At 32.8% G+C, this 18127-nt stretch overlaps 1 protein-coding gene across 1 annotated transcript; it reads right to left on the bottom strand.

Annotated features, from left to right (window-relative positions):
- Window positions 1–7232: 7232 nt before the first annotated feature.
- On the bottom strand, window positions 7233–16270 carry LOC110457679. Its single transcript, XM_021509039.1, has 13 exons — window positions 16242–16270; window positions 15811–15877; window positions 14597–14704; window positions 14042–14131; window positions 13375–13464; window positions 12909–13058; window positions 12406–12483; window positions 12014–12076; window positions 11511–11606; window positions 11210–11290; window positions 10609–10857; window positions 10023–10245; window positions 7233–9737 (listed from the first exon to the last, which is right to left on the bottom strand). Exons 2-13 carry the CDS (start codon window positions 15866–15868, stop codon window positions 9581–9583), a joined length of 1443 nt encoding a protein of 480 aa, XP_021364714.1. The 5' UTR covers window positions 15869–15877; window positions 16242–16270; the 3' UTR covers window positions 7233–9580.
- Window positions 16271–18127: the final 1857 nt, after the last annotated feature.

Here is an 18127-nt window from a genome sequence, read left to right as displayed (position 1 = left end):
GCTCCTTTATTTATAGTTATATATCTCGTCTTAAATCCGTCCAATTATCATCCCTTAAGTACAGGAACAAATATTATTATTCCAGCAAAGTGCTCAAGTCGAAACAGTGATCTTCTAATTGATTATTGTAGTTCACCTTTTTTATAGGAAAAAAAGCAATAACAATGTCTATTTCTGAGATCAAAGCATGTTGTCAAAAGAAATTTAGCCACCATTGCTCACAATCCTTAACAACCAAAGTGTAAAAACTGTCATCATAGTCTAAAATACATAGCTTGGAATCGTTCTCAAAATATACATATCTAATGTTCCACCTATCGCCATTATGACAGGCTAGCTTACTATTCATTTAAAGAGTTTGACATGAACCTTAGCATTGAAGCTAATAAATCAATTCTCTCGTGTACCGGAATATATTGAAATGGAATATTTTTCTATATCATTCGTACTAACCTGTTGTTACTGGTTAGCATGACACTGCGTGTACTGATAGTGGATTTGTGTGCCTCTAAGAAAGCATTAGATTATATCTGTTCTAATTGTAAATGTTCGTGTAGGTTTTAGTTTTCTTCTACATATCTGAATATATATACAATTTATATCAAAGCATGTTGTCATATATACTATATTTATATATGTGTGTATGTGTTGTATGAATGCCTGAAATGTTACCATTTCCTTCTGGTAAAGGCTTTAATACGCAATTCCGTGACTAATCCAATTGTATCTAAATACAAAAAAAATCGATTTGAAATGAAAACAAAATGTATATTCTAAATTACATAAAATTTTGTAAAACATCTGGTATATTCAATTATATATATATATTATACATAAACACATGAAATATTTGATATGCATTATATACATAAACATATATATATTCATATGAGATATCTTCTATGCATTACATACATAAAAATATTCACAAACATATGATATATCTTATATCCATTTTATACATAAACATGAGATATATTATAAGCATTATATACATAAACATATACATAAACATATGAGATATCTTACATGCATTATATACATAAACATATGAGCTATCTAAAACAATGCATATCAGCTTTAAAATGCATTTGTATTAAAATTACATCTATATATATGATTACATCATATAACATATTAAATAACATATATTGAAATAAAATGGGATAATGTAGATACTTTTATATCTAGCAATTTTACACACAATTGCCTACAAAATAATATGTGATATCTGAAAAGAAAGTTTGTTCTATTGAAATGTTATTTCTAGATACATGTTATAGAACTAGATAATTAAACAAACCATTGCTGTTTATTTTCACACGGAATGCGATCTTTAATGTTCGATAAAACAAACAATATTTATAAAAACAAAACACAACAGTGCTATCATAGATAAATGACCAATTTATCAAGTAGGTAACAGTCTCCGCCATTTTAACCTATCCTGAAAGATGCGTTCCTAATATGACACTTTGGTGAGAAACTGATTTGTTTGTCTGTATTCAACATATTGATTATGCTGGGTATTATTATTGTATGTACTGTTATAGATATTTTACATACATCAAGCATTCTATCAAGTATGACAACAGGTATAATGTTTGTTTTTAAAAATCATTGGAAAAATTGGAATTAGATATTCAGTTGGATTGTCATGCTGTGTTCTATGTATTTATCTATTTATTCATGTACAATTACACGTTAAATACGAGCGCTTTTCGTAAGAAATTTTGACAGGGATAACGGGTTTTTTAAGAGTCATTGGAAAATAATTTGGAAAGTGCACGGCTAAATAAAAGAATGGCAAATGTCAACAGGTAGTACACGGCGACAGATCTCAAAGCCCCAGGACATGTATAACCGGCCAAATTATATGCTGAATGTGTGCTACACGGAATAAAACTTCCTTTTACTTATATATAGCTGACATGTATACATCACCGAAAAGTCAGCAGTTTCGTTCCAATGAACAAATTCGAATGATGACCAAAACACCGCTGAGGAGGACTGGTGATATTGGGGTCCTTTGATAAATTGATAATCGAATTTGACATTCAGAGTGAAATTCGAGTACTTGTTTGATATAAATGGCCTATCAGCGCATTAAACCATACGTGGTCAAACGGTATAGTCTCAACGATTATACCATTTCTCCATTTCGTTTGAAAGTAATTGCAATCTGAAGACCTGTTTTTTAGAGATATGTTTTATTTACTCGTATTAAACGCGTGATGCCGAATCTCACAACTAGATCTTTAAAAACCTATAAATTGAAGGTGTTACGTTGTCTACTTTAGAGCATATAAGGCAACACAACTTAGATACATAATAATTACAGCTATGATGTTCTATGTAGTATCTTAGGCGAACCCTCGTTTTTATTTCACCACCAAGCTAATACCACAGCTGCTGTCATAATTTCTTGGCAATGCAGCTAGTAGCCACGCTGTGCCTGTTTACGATGAATTAACATGTATGTGGATAGCTTTAGTTGTGTGCTTTCACTCGACCGTGTTCACTCAATCGGCTTAATGCGTGTTCGTCTAAAACAATTACCATACACCTCAATTGCTTATAGCAGTATAAAACACACAGATATATATGTATATATCGGTATGTAAATGAGTATGCTTGAAATGCAAATGAGGTACGGTGTTATTTTGGGATTTGATCTACCCAGTTAAATACCAACCTATGAAATGGCAATAACTATGTTGACCAGATTATAAAATCAGAGTATAAAGTTATAATGTTTTCGAAACGTGAAATATCGCATATTCCTGGGTACCTCCATACGATATACAGCTGTAGTTATGTGAAGCTATGCACGTTTTTGAAACAGCTAAAATGTGTGTGCGTGTTTTTTCTATGCGTGTGCAACGCTCTATCACAACCGAGCCCTGTTTTTAAACAAACACTTAACAATGTGACTACTTTCCTTTGTATGAGCATACACGTATTTATTCCTTTTCGAAATAACGTCTTTGGATTTGTTTTAATGACAACTTGTGCAAAGTTGATTTTCACTAGCAATATAAAATCCTATTCATGGTTTAGGGTCTTGCTTAAGATGCAACAGGCGAAATAGCCCAACTGCCCACAGCCGCAGAAATGGTAAAGACATGCATCATGTTGTGAAATGAAGACATATGTATGACAAACGTTTGATAAACTGGGGTAATATAGGCGTATGGGCTCTGAGATGGACACGCGATCCATTTCGTTACATCACCATGTGTTTGTATTTGATGGAATGTATAACTCGTAATTCTAAAAGAGAGTTAGAAAATAAATAATTCGAGTCGAAACGGCCTTCGTAAACATTTCTTTCCCAAACGTTTTCTTATGTTAGACATGTACATTTTGTATTTATATATTTCTCTGTAATGAACTCACTTATACTATCAATCTTTATCATTTCTTAAATATAAAACGAGATTGAGAATTATACCAGATATCTAACGAATCTATCATGATTATCCCAACATTTTTGAATCAGGTGTGAGATAGTTTACCATCACATTCAAACATACATGATAACAAATGAAAGTACGATTGAAGGTGCTTTCGTGTTTTCTACTTCAGTGTCTACATGACAACCTGGTATAGGTAATCTAATTATTTATATTATGTTGTTGCTTTAAGAGCGAAATCATTCGTGTCGTGACGCCTTTAGATCGAACTGAGGTCTTTGTGTTTGGAGGTATATGGAAGTGTTTAGATGGAGGGGCTTTGGAAAGCGTGCGTTGTTGGCCAACAATATACGGTTATTAATGAATGAATAGTCGTTGCATCGCAAACGTGAAAGTATGTTCAGCTAAAATCTTGTTATATTGAAATGTAAGATGTAGTAAATTAACATATACATTAGCTATAAAATAACTACAACCGATGAATCAGCTATAACAAAAAATAGTTAATTAATCAAAATAATAGTTCATAGCTTGGAATCGTTCTCATAATATGCATATATAATTCAATAATCCTACTCTGATAATTGTAGTAAACCCGTAGTCGAACAGCCATGTAGTGTAGTAAGGATCACGAAATAAAAATGTGTGTGAACTATGCTTTGAACTACATGTTTATTAAATTATGTGTGTATTATCGAAATAGTTAATCGTTGTGAAGTATATACGGCCATATACAGAAAAATCAATAAAATAAAATGCGTGTTTAAAGATTAATGTACAGGAAAACTAAAATACAATGAGTTCCAAAAAGACGATATTTTTCATTGTAAGAACCTGATCGTAATACAATGTCATCGGGCCTAGAGACAGATCCATACACAGGGACCCGAACATTACCACAAAGTATTTCTTTTGGAGGGGGGGGGGGGGAAACATTTATCAAGAAGAAGACGGACCCATTAGAAGGAAATGTTATCAGGAGAAATATCGACATCCGACCAAAAAAGCCACGACGCATTTCAATTTAAATGGTAAATATTTGTTCCGTTTAGGGTTCCGGTAAGTCCTATTGAGAGCTCTTGAATTTTATCATTTCTATCTTGTTAACTTGATTTTGTAACCTTTTTCACAGTGAAATGCTGTTGTCACCCGCGGTGACTTCCAAGTAGATCGGAAACATTATGAATGAAACAGAAATGTATAAGTTATCGGTGGTTACGGTGCCTCGGGGGTACAACAAGTGGTCGCTACCCGGAAGTATGCTATATTTCACAGAAAACGTCACGAAATCCGCCACACTTCATTGGTTATAACCAATGATATTTGATGTACCTATATATACATGAGAATGCACGGGCCAGTGTATTGAGTTGTTTCTAGCCTGGCACCAACAATTCATGACATACTACGATACAGGTTAACCTACTGACGAGTTATATTTAGTGAATGAATCGCTTCCCTATCACATGTTTACCCACTAAATCATATGCGGTTTAAAAAAAATGGCATCAATGTGCCAACTCGGGTCCAATGATCACGTTAAGGTCTTTGACGTTTCTGTAAATGTTAGGCCTACTATACTTGTCGTAAATTTATTTTTCTCTGTGTGGTATATTATGTGCTTTAACTGGTACAAATATACGTATGGAATCTTTATTTTTCTATTATATTGTACAAATGATATTGAACCTAATTTAATCTTAAGATCTGGACTAAAGTATGCATTTAAGCATGATTCTGAGACATAATACGGTGACTAGATAAATCGACCACATGAACAATCGACAACATCCATCTCCCGGTGAATTATGCTTTTTATTTGGTTAGTGACAGAAAAACTTAAGCTCCGAGTTTCAAAACCCCTTTATGGCTGCTACGACCGCGTGTACCCTACTTAAAAATATGCATTTCAAAATTTTAAATTATCATTGTTACAAAAATAGAAAGGCAAGAAGTGGATCGCCTTACGATATGCAACCTTCCCATCTAAATACCAAAATGAATGAAGTACTCTGGTCTGATTTTGGTCATTATGATTAGGTAACGGTACTTTTACTATGGGGGTAAGCATTAAGCATATCATAAAGCAGAGTTAATATAGCTGTAACTAGCTGCTTATTAATTTGAAAATGAAACCTGAAATTTTTCTATAATCAGTTAAATAAAATACCCCCATTTTGCCCCTTTTCAAATTAACGACCTCATTTTCCTCTGCAGGGAATGATTGATCCGAAACGAAATGACTGAAACCTATACGTCATTTCTGGGGACAAATCTTATCTATTAATTCGTAATTCTTTATTGATCGTAAACTGATACAGTTTATAGATACAACATTTGCATTAGCATAGATGATCGTGTGAACAAAAATATATTTTACGACTGAATAGTTTGCAATCATAAAATAATTTACACTCATGCGGCTACATTATTACTGGCAGAATTCACATTCCATTTATTAAATCGCGATTCTGTTATTGTTGTATGAACTGAATAATTCTTGTTTGTACTATGATGCTTTTTCTTCTGTAAAAAATATATAAGAAACACATATTTATCTAACGATCACGTTTCACAAATGCAATATACGTATAGCGACACTTTAACATCAAGAGTGACCTTTAGTGAAATGTGAATGAATTAATAATTATATTCATCATAGTTTTATATCTAATTATTAATTAACTATGTAGATATTGCTGTAGTATGTAATAAACGGCCCGTGCAATATAATCAACAATCTCAGCCAATATCGGAATTGTTATACAAAGTCGGCCTTTATGGAAAATATTGGCCGACTTTTGACAAACTCGGCCAATATGAGAAAACGCGCGTAATCGAACGCGCCCGGTAAACCGTTCGGAACTCACCGAAAGGTATCCTCCTATCCTAAGGCAAAACCCGCTTTGTTATTATATATCTATTAAAAGCGCAGTCGACTCCGAGTGTTTTCCCTTCTCATTATTTTCTGGCGCCACCATCTCTTGAGGATTTATAGTTATAAACCTTGCCATTCCCGAAAAGAAAAAGGAAGATCTCCCATGATCTGTTTGTGCACCAAACTGAATCGTCGCAATAACAACAACGATAAAAATGTGACAAATGTTCAATTTAAATTTGTTATTGTTTAACAAACATTAAACAAAAGTTATTTTCTGATTAAACATGTAAGAATTACCTGTTTCATTGTTTTTATATCTACATAGTTAATTGATAAAAGGTTCAATAATTAGCTAATTTCATATTGGCCCAGTTATGTTAGGCCTCGGCCAGTCATATTGGCCCTTGTCCTGCGGCCTCGGGCCAATATGACAGACATCGGCCTTATAACTGGGTCAATATGCAATTAGCTAAGTATTAACCCTATAATATTTGTTTTTAATCTAAATTAAAATGATATCAAATAATAACTGGATGCGTCAGGTTGTTATAGCATTCGGAAAGAAAACTCGGGTGACATTTCAAAGCATTCACTTTCCATTTAGTTTGACCAATCGAACTAGTTTCTCTTTTATATCAGTTTATCTGGAAAATTATAGAATTTCATATTTATATATTAATCTTCTTTTTTAATTGTATCCTACATCAACAACATTCCCCGATTACATGTACCAAAGAGTGACCTTTATCGCCAGTATGGTTCCGGTAATTAGAAAATCAAAAGCACACCATTATTTCAATACATCCTTTAAAGATGAACTTAACACACACAATGAATTACGCTCCATCATACAGCTGTTTCGTCCTTCTATGATTCATCAGTGACGCTAGGGCATTAAAGTTAGAAATCCAAAATAAATCAAAATAAGACCATGGTAAGATATAACAATGTAGATTTATTGCATTTCTATAATAATATGTAGGAGACAAAACACAACGGATCACTTGATACACGTACGATTATACAGGTACAGCATGTGTACAATAAGGGACAGCGTGTTCCTGTCCGCAGGCTTGTCACCAGGAACCACAGGTACAGACTCTTGTAAGCTGAACATGAATTTAACACAAACTACAAGTCGTACATATCGCTTTACATTGATAAGCATCCCTTACATTATAAACGCTCCCTTTCCCTTTTTTCTGGTCTGTGTCACTGTAAATATCCAACTGACTTGGGAAGGAAAAGGGTCTACGGATAACTTTGGAAGGCATAACATTCAAAATTCTAAACATTCCCAATCACTAAAATGCCTAGGGCATGTCGTAAGTGAAGTACAGTATGCATTTGACAGCGTGAAATATTGTCTACTTCATGCAACATCCAACATTTCTAAAAAATTATCCAATCAATTATCAATTATCCTTACATTCTTGTTCTTAGTGTATTAAAAAAATCAAACGTTAACACTTCTGTAATTGTGCGATTTTCCAGCATAAATACCACTTTAATAAAGAATAATCACTATTACACTGGAAATATTTTCATCGCCTTTTCACTCGACATGTTGGGCCAGTCCCCTATGTATGCTTAATATGTGAAGGGAATACAAATTTAAAACAATCATCATGTTACAAACATTCTGTGGAGAAATTTCAAATCTAATTTATCACCCGATTTCACAAAATAACAGATTTGACATGAATTTGAACCAATTTTAAAAAATGGTAAAATAAATATAAGAAGATGATTGCACTGGATATCATGTAAAATCAATTTCATTATGTAGACGAATCAAACGGAAATATTACAGATGTAAAATGTATGAATGCAATAAGATCAAAATATCGCCAGAAATCACATGCTGACTTCAAACATGCATTCAACAACATTATTAATGATGGCTGTAATACAGCAAAATGACACCATTGTATTACATTTCTTTTCTAGAACTTCACAAAATCAATTCTTGCATGCCCTTGCATGAGTTTAAAAAACAAAAACGAAAAATTAATATTATTACAGTACGAGTTCAAGTTTTCATATTACAAAAAAAAATGCAAAACAAATAAAAAATTGATTTGATATGCAATTGGTGCTTGAAATAAATCACTGTTAGTCTGTAATTAAGTGACCTTACAATTCAATGTATATATGATTGAAACGATGTTTCAATATACGTGTTTTCTGTAGGAAACGGAGATGGGCGCTTTCATATTTATATTCGTTAATATGAATTTTATAACTGTATTATATTTTGTAAGCAAAATGAATCATGAATGAAATATTATATATTTGTTAAGTATAATAAATTATGAATAACATGTTATAACACTCGAGATCTGGACAACTGAATGTGTTTAACGGTCTTATATTCACTCTACGCCCTCACTCTACATTTCATTCGAAATACACCTACAGTGTATATAACCAAAATGCATCACAATTATACGCAGTGTATTAATAAAAATTGAAGGCATTTGATTTTAAGATAATTGTTTTATAGAGAATTGATTTGTTAAAACAGAATCCAATCACTTTTTAACAATACTTTTTTGGCAAGTATCGTACTAATTATTATCATATCATGATCACTCTTATTCAATTCCTTTTAGTTTTTCTCTACTACCGATTCTTCCATCTTGTTTTATAATTGTTGTAAAATAAATAAAGTTAATATCATAAAGTTTATAACAGATAACAACTGAAACTAATTTAGCACAGAAGAATTATTAGCACGTTCAAAAGTATAACGAAAACCTACTTATCGAATGCACCAGCAAAAAACGGTATAATACCTGGTAATCTTATCATGATGGTCGATATCCTATCACAATAGATCATTCAATAAGCAAACTTATAAAAGTGTAATTTTTAATTTGTGATTGAGGATATAAAGGTATATTTCCTTAGTTCTTGATTCCAATCATCCCCTCTGAAATCAAAAACAACTGAATGTGAGGTGCTACAATAAAATCCTTTCATTTTTTTTATGGATTTGTCTTTTCATTTTCCTCCACAGAACAGGTGTATCGCTTTACTTATGGTCTGAATTTTATCTACTGTTTACCACATCTTGTTTAATTCTATGACACTCAACAGGCAAGTATGATGATACCCTATGGATAGCTAAGATAACGTAGCTTTCTGACGACGAGAGATTTTTTTATCAAGTTCATTCTACAACCATATTTATAGATGCGGACAAATGTGCCGTCAATTAATTCTAAAATCGCCCCAGTGTGATTCACACAGGGCTTGCTCTTCTACTTAGCTGGCGACTTTACTCGAGGTCGACTTTCCTTCCGTGCCTGTACTTGTGGCGGATATGGTTAAGGAAGGGACTCTTGCTGACTGGGATACGAGTCTCAAACTGCTCGTGCATGACCTGCTGCTCCAACATCTGGTTCCTGGCAGCAAGGACACGGGTCTGGAGGCGACTAAAACGGGAGAAGAAGTAGGAATACAGAAAACATGGAATAAACACATACTACGGCAGATTCATGGGAGAATAAGTGCAAAGTGTTAATAGACTTCTGATTATAAAAACAAAAGACAAAAATGCTCAAAATTATTAAAAAATCGATCGTGATAACATACTAGAAAAGGAGTAGTGAAATAGTCTACCAAGAAATTTGTTCTCAAAGAACATACGAAATTGTATCATCGCTGATTGTAGGTTAAATTAAGAAAAGTAATTATAGAAGGGTGGTATTGGAACTTACGCGTGCATAAGATCGGAGAGAAGCTCGTGGACGGCCTCCTCGGAAACAGCGCCTTGGGAAATTCCTTGTTGTACAGTCATCACGTGACGGACAACCTCCTCGTCATCACCATAAGCATGCATAAGGGCATCCTCAGCACCTCTCAGGTAGGCAGGGAAGGCATTTGGTGGCCTGTAGGAGTTCTGGCCATCAACGTTGATCTCGAAGTTCATGTTCATGGGCACTGTAATTGAAGAAAATCGTTATAAAAAAGACGGCCACATATCGCTTGACACATCCAAGAGGTTTTTGATGCAACAAAGCTTTTCCGATTTGCAATTATTTTGATTCACGTGTTATTTTGATATTTTAAAAAGAAGGAAAAAGGGGGAAAAAGCAGAAACAAACATGAGTCTTTTTCATTTCTATGCATACATATTATTTTATGCAAACGTTGATAATCTTCCCGTTTCTAATGCATGGACGTTTAATGTCACTATGCAATATTATATCATAATCTTTGCTTGGCCAATCTACAAGACATATCATCGGATATGTTACATGCTACCCCATATCATGTCATTAACAAACGTCAAAATATCCATACTTGGCCTCCTCTGCATCATCATTTGTCTCTGTATCATCAGTTGTCTCTGCTGCTGCATCATCATCATCTGTTCAGGAGACATCTGCATTTGGGGTTGTGGCTGTTCGGTCTCGCCCATCAGCATTTTCATCCCGCCGATACTGTTGAAACCCTTGATGAGCATGGGCAGGTATTGCATGGGGTTTTCAAGGATTCCAGAGTTTTTCACTTTGCTCATGACAGCCTCCTTGATCTCGTCGAAAGAAGCATCTGTTGGAAAAAATATTGATATATTAATTAAATTTCAAATGAAGGTCATGTAGTATTTTACGCATAACATAAACAAAGAGAACACTGAAGTGTCAATAAAACCACAATTTGAACTCAAAATTGATAAAACTAGAGTAAACAATGAACAAAGGAAATATTTACATTCGATACATACTAAATAAAATCAAGATTAATAAGACCAGGTTTTCCGGAAGGTTAAGCGTCTTCTGCTTAACCGAATCAGCAATTCGGTCATCCCATTATTTTAACTACATTTGCGCCAGATTCTTATATTGCATAGAAACGAAACAGATCACTAAAAATAAAACTCCTAGCTAGGGACCCAACTTACCATCTTTAAATTCAAATCCGTAACCGTTGGCGGTGTTAAGGAACTTCTTCTTGAGCATGTTCATTGCCTTCTCTGGGGTTTCTGTGAAATACAATGACAGTTTTAAGACTTAGATGATAATCGGAGCGATCTTGTTTTAAAACGATTCTTGTGAAATCGAAAACTTTAATTTAAACAAAGAGAAATATAGTGGATCTTTGAAAAAGAAAAAAGAACATACTGTATTGTATAAGTTAAAATCGACTGTTGACTTAAAGTGATCGCAATCCTAAATGTTTATTTTGGTGTAAAAGTAGCTTACCCATGTCCTCCTCGGTATATTCGATTCCGAGATCTGCAATGTATTCCCTCATCTTGCCCATGACTCTGGCCCTCATCTCTTCTGGGGAAGCGTCCTCTACAAGAGAAGGAATTATACAATATAATCAATAAATTCTAGAAGAATTGATTAAATCTCAACAAAAAATCTGATAGAGTAATCATCAGTATTTACATTGGATAGATACCGATTATTAAATATGATCGTATTTATTAACCAAAACCTGCTATATAGTATATGTATATGTAATATAAACTTCATTTATTTTACAACAATTATGAAACAAGTTATTTCAACTTATGCTAATCACTCTTGTTGACCCTATACATATACATATACATAGATATATATGAGAACCTCCAATACATCGATGGGCAGTGCACAATTATTAAAATAGTACAAGAAAAAATTATAAAATATCCTTATTTTAATATTAATCAGATCAATAATAAAAGGATATAAAGTGTTTCATTTCGAATGCTTACCTGGGATTTCGAAATGTACCATTAGCATTTTCTCAAGCTGTTTTTTCATGCCTTCTGGGTTTGCTGACAAGTAAGATAACGTTAAATAAATAAGCGTCATGAATTAGACATTTATGTTAACATAAAAACCTCATGATATAATAAAAACGAACTTCACATTAGATGCAATGTTATATACAATACTGTTTTAATATTTTGATGTAATGAGGTGTAAATTGCACCTGTTTTAAATGACTCAAATGTGTAATAGTTTAATTGTATTTATATGGTATTTATACATGTCAAACTTAAATGTATATTCGCATTGAAATGTCAGCTACTATGCCTAAATTTTCTCTTTTAATAGCAAACGTGCTATCGTATTTTGTAAATATAACAACACACTAACGCACCTGTTTCAATTTCAACGCCTTGTTCCTTCAGTTGTTTCTGCAGGACGGACATCAGTTTGGGCATGGCAGATTTGATATCTAGATGTGCAGGAAAATATGTTATAGAATATTAGAAACCGTTTCCTCTTATTACAAAAAAATATTATCCTTTGTATACCTGTGAAAATAAGTCTAAGTACATGGTTTTAGAAAGCATGATAAAAATACACCCGCTTGTGTCAACACAAAAGCACAAGATCACTACTCAAGTTAAATTATTCATTAATTTGGAAGGGGACAAAATCGGGGGGGAGGGGGGGGGGGTTCCGTTGTCAATCTATTTTTTTCTTTTAATTTATAATCAAAGTTGCGGATCATCAGCTACACAAGGTTAGCTCTCAAGTTGGATAATAAGTTAATTTGGGAGAAAATGGAAGCAGTTACATATGTTCAATCATCATTTTTTAATCATCAAAAACATTGAATTGATAGCTAAAGATGCGCATCATCGAGTAGATACTAACCTTGGAAGTCCTCGACGTCAAGACCAAACTCGCTCATTTTTTCCTTAGCTTGGGTTTTCAAAGTACTCATAATGTTTCCCATATCATCCTCTTCCGGTATCTGAAGTCCCATATTCTGGAGCTCAGACTTCACCAGCTTCTGGATATTTCCTGTTAATTAATAAACACTAATCAACAACTATACAGTGGCGTCAATTAAAGATGCATCAATTAAAATGAGATAGAGATACTTAATTTTGATAAAATAGAGGCTGATATGTAAAACCTGAGCTTTTGTAAAGAATACTCAATCGTTGTTTGATTCCGCACTTTATAAACAATTTTAACATCATTTGTTCTTAAAATGGAAAAGCCATTTTTTTAGTGATAAATAGTAATACATTAAGGTTTCAAGGTCATGTGTAATATCATAGTTACACATTATTTATCATATTAACGTGTAACGGAGTAAGTCGAAGCAACCTACCGTTCTGGGCCTCGCCGATCATACCCTTGACTTCGTCTACGTGCTCTGGCAGGTGAGCGGCGGCTTCGCTGATTTCTTCTTTGGAGATTCCTGAAGTAAACCATTAACATCAGTGTAATGTACATCATGACCAACACGTGTATATGCAGATGTGATTTATAAACAAAACAGTAAACATGTGACACGATGAATGAAAGTCAGTAACTGTTATAGTTGTTAAGGTATTTCAAATAGGCTCATGTCAGTGTAATTAGTATGTGATGGGCTCATAACTTTTCCTCAAAATGAAAATCTCATTCTTGAGATTTAAACCATTTTCTTACCTTTATCTCAATAATAGTGAATACACGGATACTTCAGGATGGCATTTACAAGTTTTTTTCATAAATTATAATATCCAATGCAATTTTGCGCCACTCAAATTCTGCATTCAAAAGTGACTTTTCAGACAAAATCAACAATATTTTCGACAAATAATTTCTGCAAATGTCATTATTTACATTGTTCTGGACAAAGATATACCAAGCAACCTCCATAATTTGTTTTCATTTTAAGGAAGAGTTATGAGCCAAATAATTGATGACTGATGAGCCAAATACTGAAAATAAAGATTTAAAGGGTGACGTGTACTTGTACCTGGAATAGTACGTAAACACGCGAGACTTACCCATTCCCTCGACCATCTCCATCATTTGTGGAGGCATGTGGTCGATGATTCCCTTCAGCTCTTCGGGGTCGATGTCTTTAATCATTGAGGCTGAACAAAACGTTTGAATTAGTGAACACTTTGTTATAACTCGAAAAATTAAACTGTTTTATCATTTAGGTTCCGAACAAACCAATTTCCGAAAAAACTATAAAGATGAATATGTTATTAAGATTATCAATAAAAAGTATAAGAGAATCGCCTCTTTGAATGTATAAAATATATATAATGATTATCTGTGAGAAAATATCTAGCTTGCTAATGATATTTACAATTTCAGAGAAAATCTTAATTGAGCCTTTTCGATTTAAATATTGCGCTGAATTATAACTTCGCTAATTGAATTTTCTGTATGTTATTTTATAATCAATATATTATGAGCGCGTCGAGTTATCAATGCACAATCAGTTAAAATCGATAACGCGCTTAAATTTGAAGTGCGCTAAAAAGGAAATACGTATATAGTACTAAACAGTTTTAGCTTTTAACCCTGTACATTGTCGCCGGTATACTTACAAATGTCGTCCAGGTTGAGTCCTTCCATCATGTTCTTGGCTTGTCCCATCAAGTTGCCGATGTTTCCCATACCGCCGAGACCTCCAAGCATCCCCTGGAGATTCTTCACTGCAAACAAAACAGAAGTGACGTACATGTTCTTCCAAAAATGGCGTTTTTAATAAAAACGAAAACACTAAATTGTTATTTACAGTATGATAGAAAATTGAATAATAACAGCTGCTTTAAATTGAACAATGCCATCCGATACTAGAGGGAGGTAATTCCGATAAGTCGTCCTTTTTAAATTTTAGTCTAACGGTAAATCTTTGGTTGTATATAAAGCTATATTTCCTTAAGGATGCCAAAGACACTAGACTGCTTTAAAAATACCCCTAAAAGATCTGGTCCGTATGTCGACGTCATAATGGTACCGCTTAATACAATTTCTTCCTGAAATTATATTTAATTTGAACTGAATGACGACTTTTAATTGATCTTTTTCTTCTCTTATTTATTATTTTATTTTATGAGATGTAAAAACGTATCCGATTTTGTTAATGTATGCCTAGGACTAATGTTTATAGTATCGTTATTGACTATAACTTTCAACCAGAAGCAATACAATGATTAAATCAAGTACAAACACAGATCTCCTGTAAAATATGTCTATATTTGTGTATCTCTGTGACCGTGGATAATGACAGCATAAATTACTAACATTTAAAGGACATGTGCGATAATCTAACGAGTGATGTTCGAGTCAACATGAACTGTTTACAGATTTCTAATAGGTTATTTCTTTGTTTATATATTATTCCAGTAACCCTAAACTCAAAAAGAGAAGAAAACAATAAAAAAAAACACAAAAAAGTATGATTGGAGGCGTATTAAAACAACAAAATACTTGTTGGTTTAAGTGAGAAAGAAAACAAAATAGTATATTGAAAAAATATCAAATGTGAATAATATAAGTTGATTTTTGTTTTTAGATATTTATTATAAATCACCGTCAAATATTGTTGACAATGCTTAATATCAACTAATATGTAACCATACATTCAACGAAGCATAGAACTTTACCATTAATCAACTAATAGTTTACCTAGGAATCGATCTTCATTCAAAAACCTTTTTGATCATATTACTAGACAAACGGCTTAACGATTACAGAAAAGAGTAAGCATTAACAGGCGGAGTTTCCATTATAACAAATATAGGTAAAGGATACTTACAGTCGAATTCCATGCCCATGGCACATGCCACCAAAACGGTCAATATAACAAAACGCATTTTGGATTTCTGTAGGGAAATAAAGACAAAATATATGAAATTTGTATCAATAATGCATGAAAAATGGTTTAAATGGAAATGTGACACGTTTTTGTAGAATTGAAAACCTTAATGCAGTGTGTTATGTTAAATAAATGATACTGCTTAATTAAATTCAGTGACAAATTAAGTTCATCGTAAATGCATATTCTCTGCAAATTCATGATACACGTATAACAAATATGTTTTCTTTCGAAAAAACCCTGCTTATCTGTATATTTGATAATTTATTTTCTCTGCAATGTTTTCGTATTGGTATACAGATGTTTAAACGTTATTATGTTAGAAATCTAATTATTCTTAAAATAATTCCTTGAGTATCTAATGAACTCACGTAGTGTGGACTTCAGTAGTTGCTCCGTAAGTCTGCAGATCGAAATGAAACTTGCTCGTTTTATAGTCAGTAGGTCACGTGACAGACTGGCTCATGTAATGTTATTTCTTACGGCAGTGCAGTAAAGAAGCGCAATATTACGACGGTCCGGCGTTTTGTTTATACCCGTGTTCGTGTAAATGTGACATAACTAGTTGAAATACTTCCCGACATGTTTGGGTATTGATGTATTAGGGAACTTTATGTCATGTTATAGGGAACCGCCATTCTTTGAAACAAATATTGCTGAATTGGCGGACGTGGCCAGACATAATTATCAATATGTTAGGCGGAAAATATAAGCATTTAAATGTTCAGTCAACTAGAAAACAGAAGTAAGGGAATCATGGCATGTATGTTTTATGTTGTTTTGTTTTTTGGTTGGAAATGTAAGCTTTTTGTCACTGATGCAAATAAACAAATCGGATAATTGGATTCAGTCGGAAACCGTGATGCACATATTTTGATGGTGAACATATATTTGACGAAAGAATTGGAGAACTTTATTGTTTTCAAGCGTAATTACATGTACTTGTTCAGGTCTAGTATTTATTGGTACTTATAATGTGTTATTACTGTATTTGACCTCTTCATCACAAACTGCAACACAAGATTTTTGCTTTGGGGACAAAGCAGATTATTGTTCTAAGCTCTGTTATTTATAGCCATATATCTCATCTTAAATCCGTCCAATTATCATCCCATAAGTACAGGAAACATGATTATATTTTCCAGTAAAGTGCTCAGGTCGAAATAGTGATCTTTGTTATAGGAAAAAAACCAATAACAGTGTTTATTTCTGATATCAAAACATGTTGTCAAAAGAAATTTAGTCACCATTGTTCTAATGTTCTAAGCTTCTTTATTTATAGTTATATATCTCGTCTTAAATCCGTCCAATTATCATCCCATAAGTACAGGAAACATGATTATTATTCCAGCAAAGTGCTCAAGTCGAAACAGTGATCTTCTAATTTATTATTATAGTTCACATTTCTATAGGAAAAAAGCCATTGCTCACAATCCTTAACAACCAAAGTGTAAGAACTGTCATCATAGTCTAAAATACATAGCTTGGAATCGTCCTCAAAATATACATATCTAATGTTCCACCTATCGCCATTATGACAAGCTAGCTTATTATTCATTTAAGGAGTATGACATGAACCTTAGCATTGAAGCAAATAAATCGGTTATCTCGTGTACCGGAGTATATTGAAATGGAAGATTTTAAATTAAGTTGTATTGTAATCATTTTTTTTTTATATATCATTCATACTAATATGGTATAACTGGTTAGCATGACACTGTGTGTACTGATAGTGGAGTTGTGTGCTTCTTAGCAAGAATTAGATTATATCTGTTCTAATTGTAAATGTTTGTGTAGGTTTTATTTTTCTTCTACATATCTGAATATATATACAATTTATCGTATCTTTCATAAACATGAACTGCATATACTATATTTATATATCTGTGTATGTGTTGTATGAATGCCTGAAATGTTACTTTTCCCTTCTGGTAAAGGTTTTAATACTCAATTTCGTGCATAATCCAATTGTATCTATAAACAATAAAATCGATTTAAAAGTGGAAAAAAAGGTAAATTCTAAATTACATAATTTTTTATAGAACATCTGGTATATTAAAATATATATCTTATATGCATTATATACAAAAACATATGATATATCTTATATGCATTATATACATAAATATATACATATTCATATGAGATATCTTATATGCATTATATACATAAACATATTTGTATTAAAATTACATCTATATATGTGATTACATCATATAACATATTAAATAGCATATATTGAGATAAAATGGGATAA

Source organism: Mizuhopecten yessoensis, unplaced genomic scaffold (assembly GCF_002113885.1).
Source record: "Mizuhopecten yessoensis strain PY_sf001 unplaced genomic scaffold, ASM211388v2 scaffold9299, whole genome shotgun sequence".
Classification (NCBI taxonomy): domain Eukaryota; kingdom Metazoa; phylum Mollusca; class Bivalvia; order Pectinida; family Pectinidae; genus Mizuhopecten; species Mizuhopecten yessoensis.
This window is presented reverse-complemented; position numbering and strand designations above follow the sequence as displayed.

Excerpts from the sequence above, each read along its gene's own strand:
- LOC110457679 (XM_021509039.1), bottom strand. The coding sequence starts at position 15,868 with ATGCGTTTTGTTATATTGACCGTTTTGGTGGCATGTGCCATGGGCATG. Across the intron at positions 13,465-14,041 it reads GGAGATGGTCGAGGGAATGG|GAATCTCCAAAGAAGAAATC; the intron begins GTAAGTCTCGCG and ends GGTTTACTTCAG. Across the intron at positions 11,291-11,510 it reads ATATACCGAGGAGGACATGG|AAACCCCAGAGAAGGCAATG; the intron begins GTAAGCTACTTT and ends TGTATTTCACAG.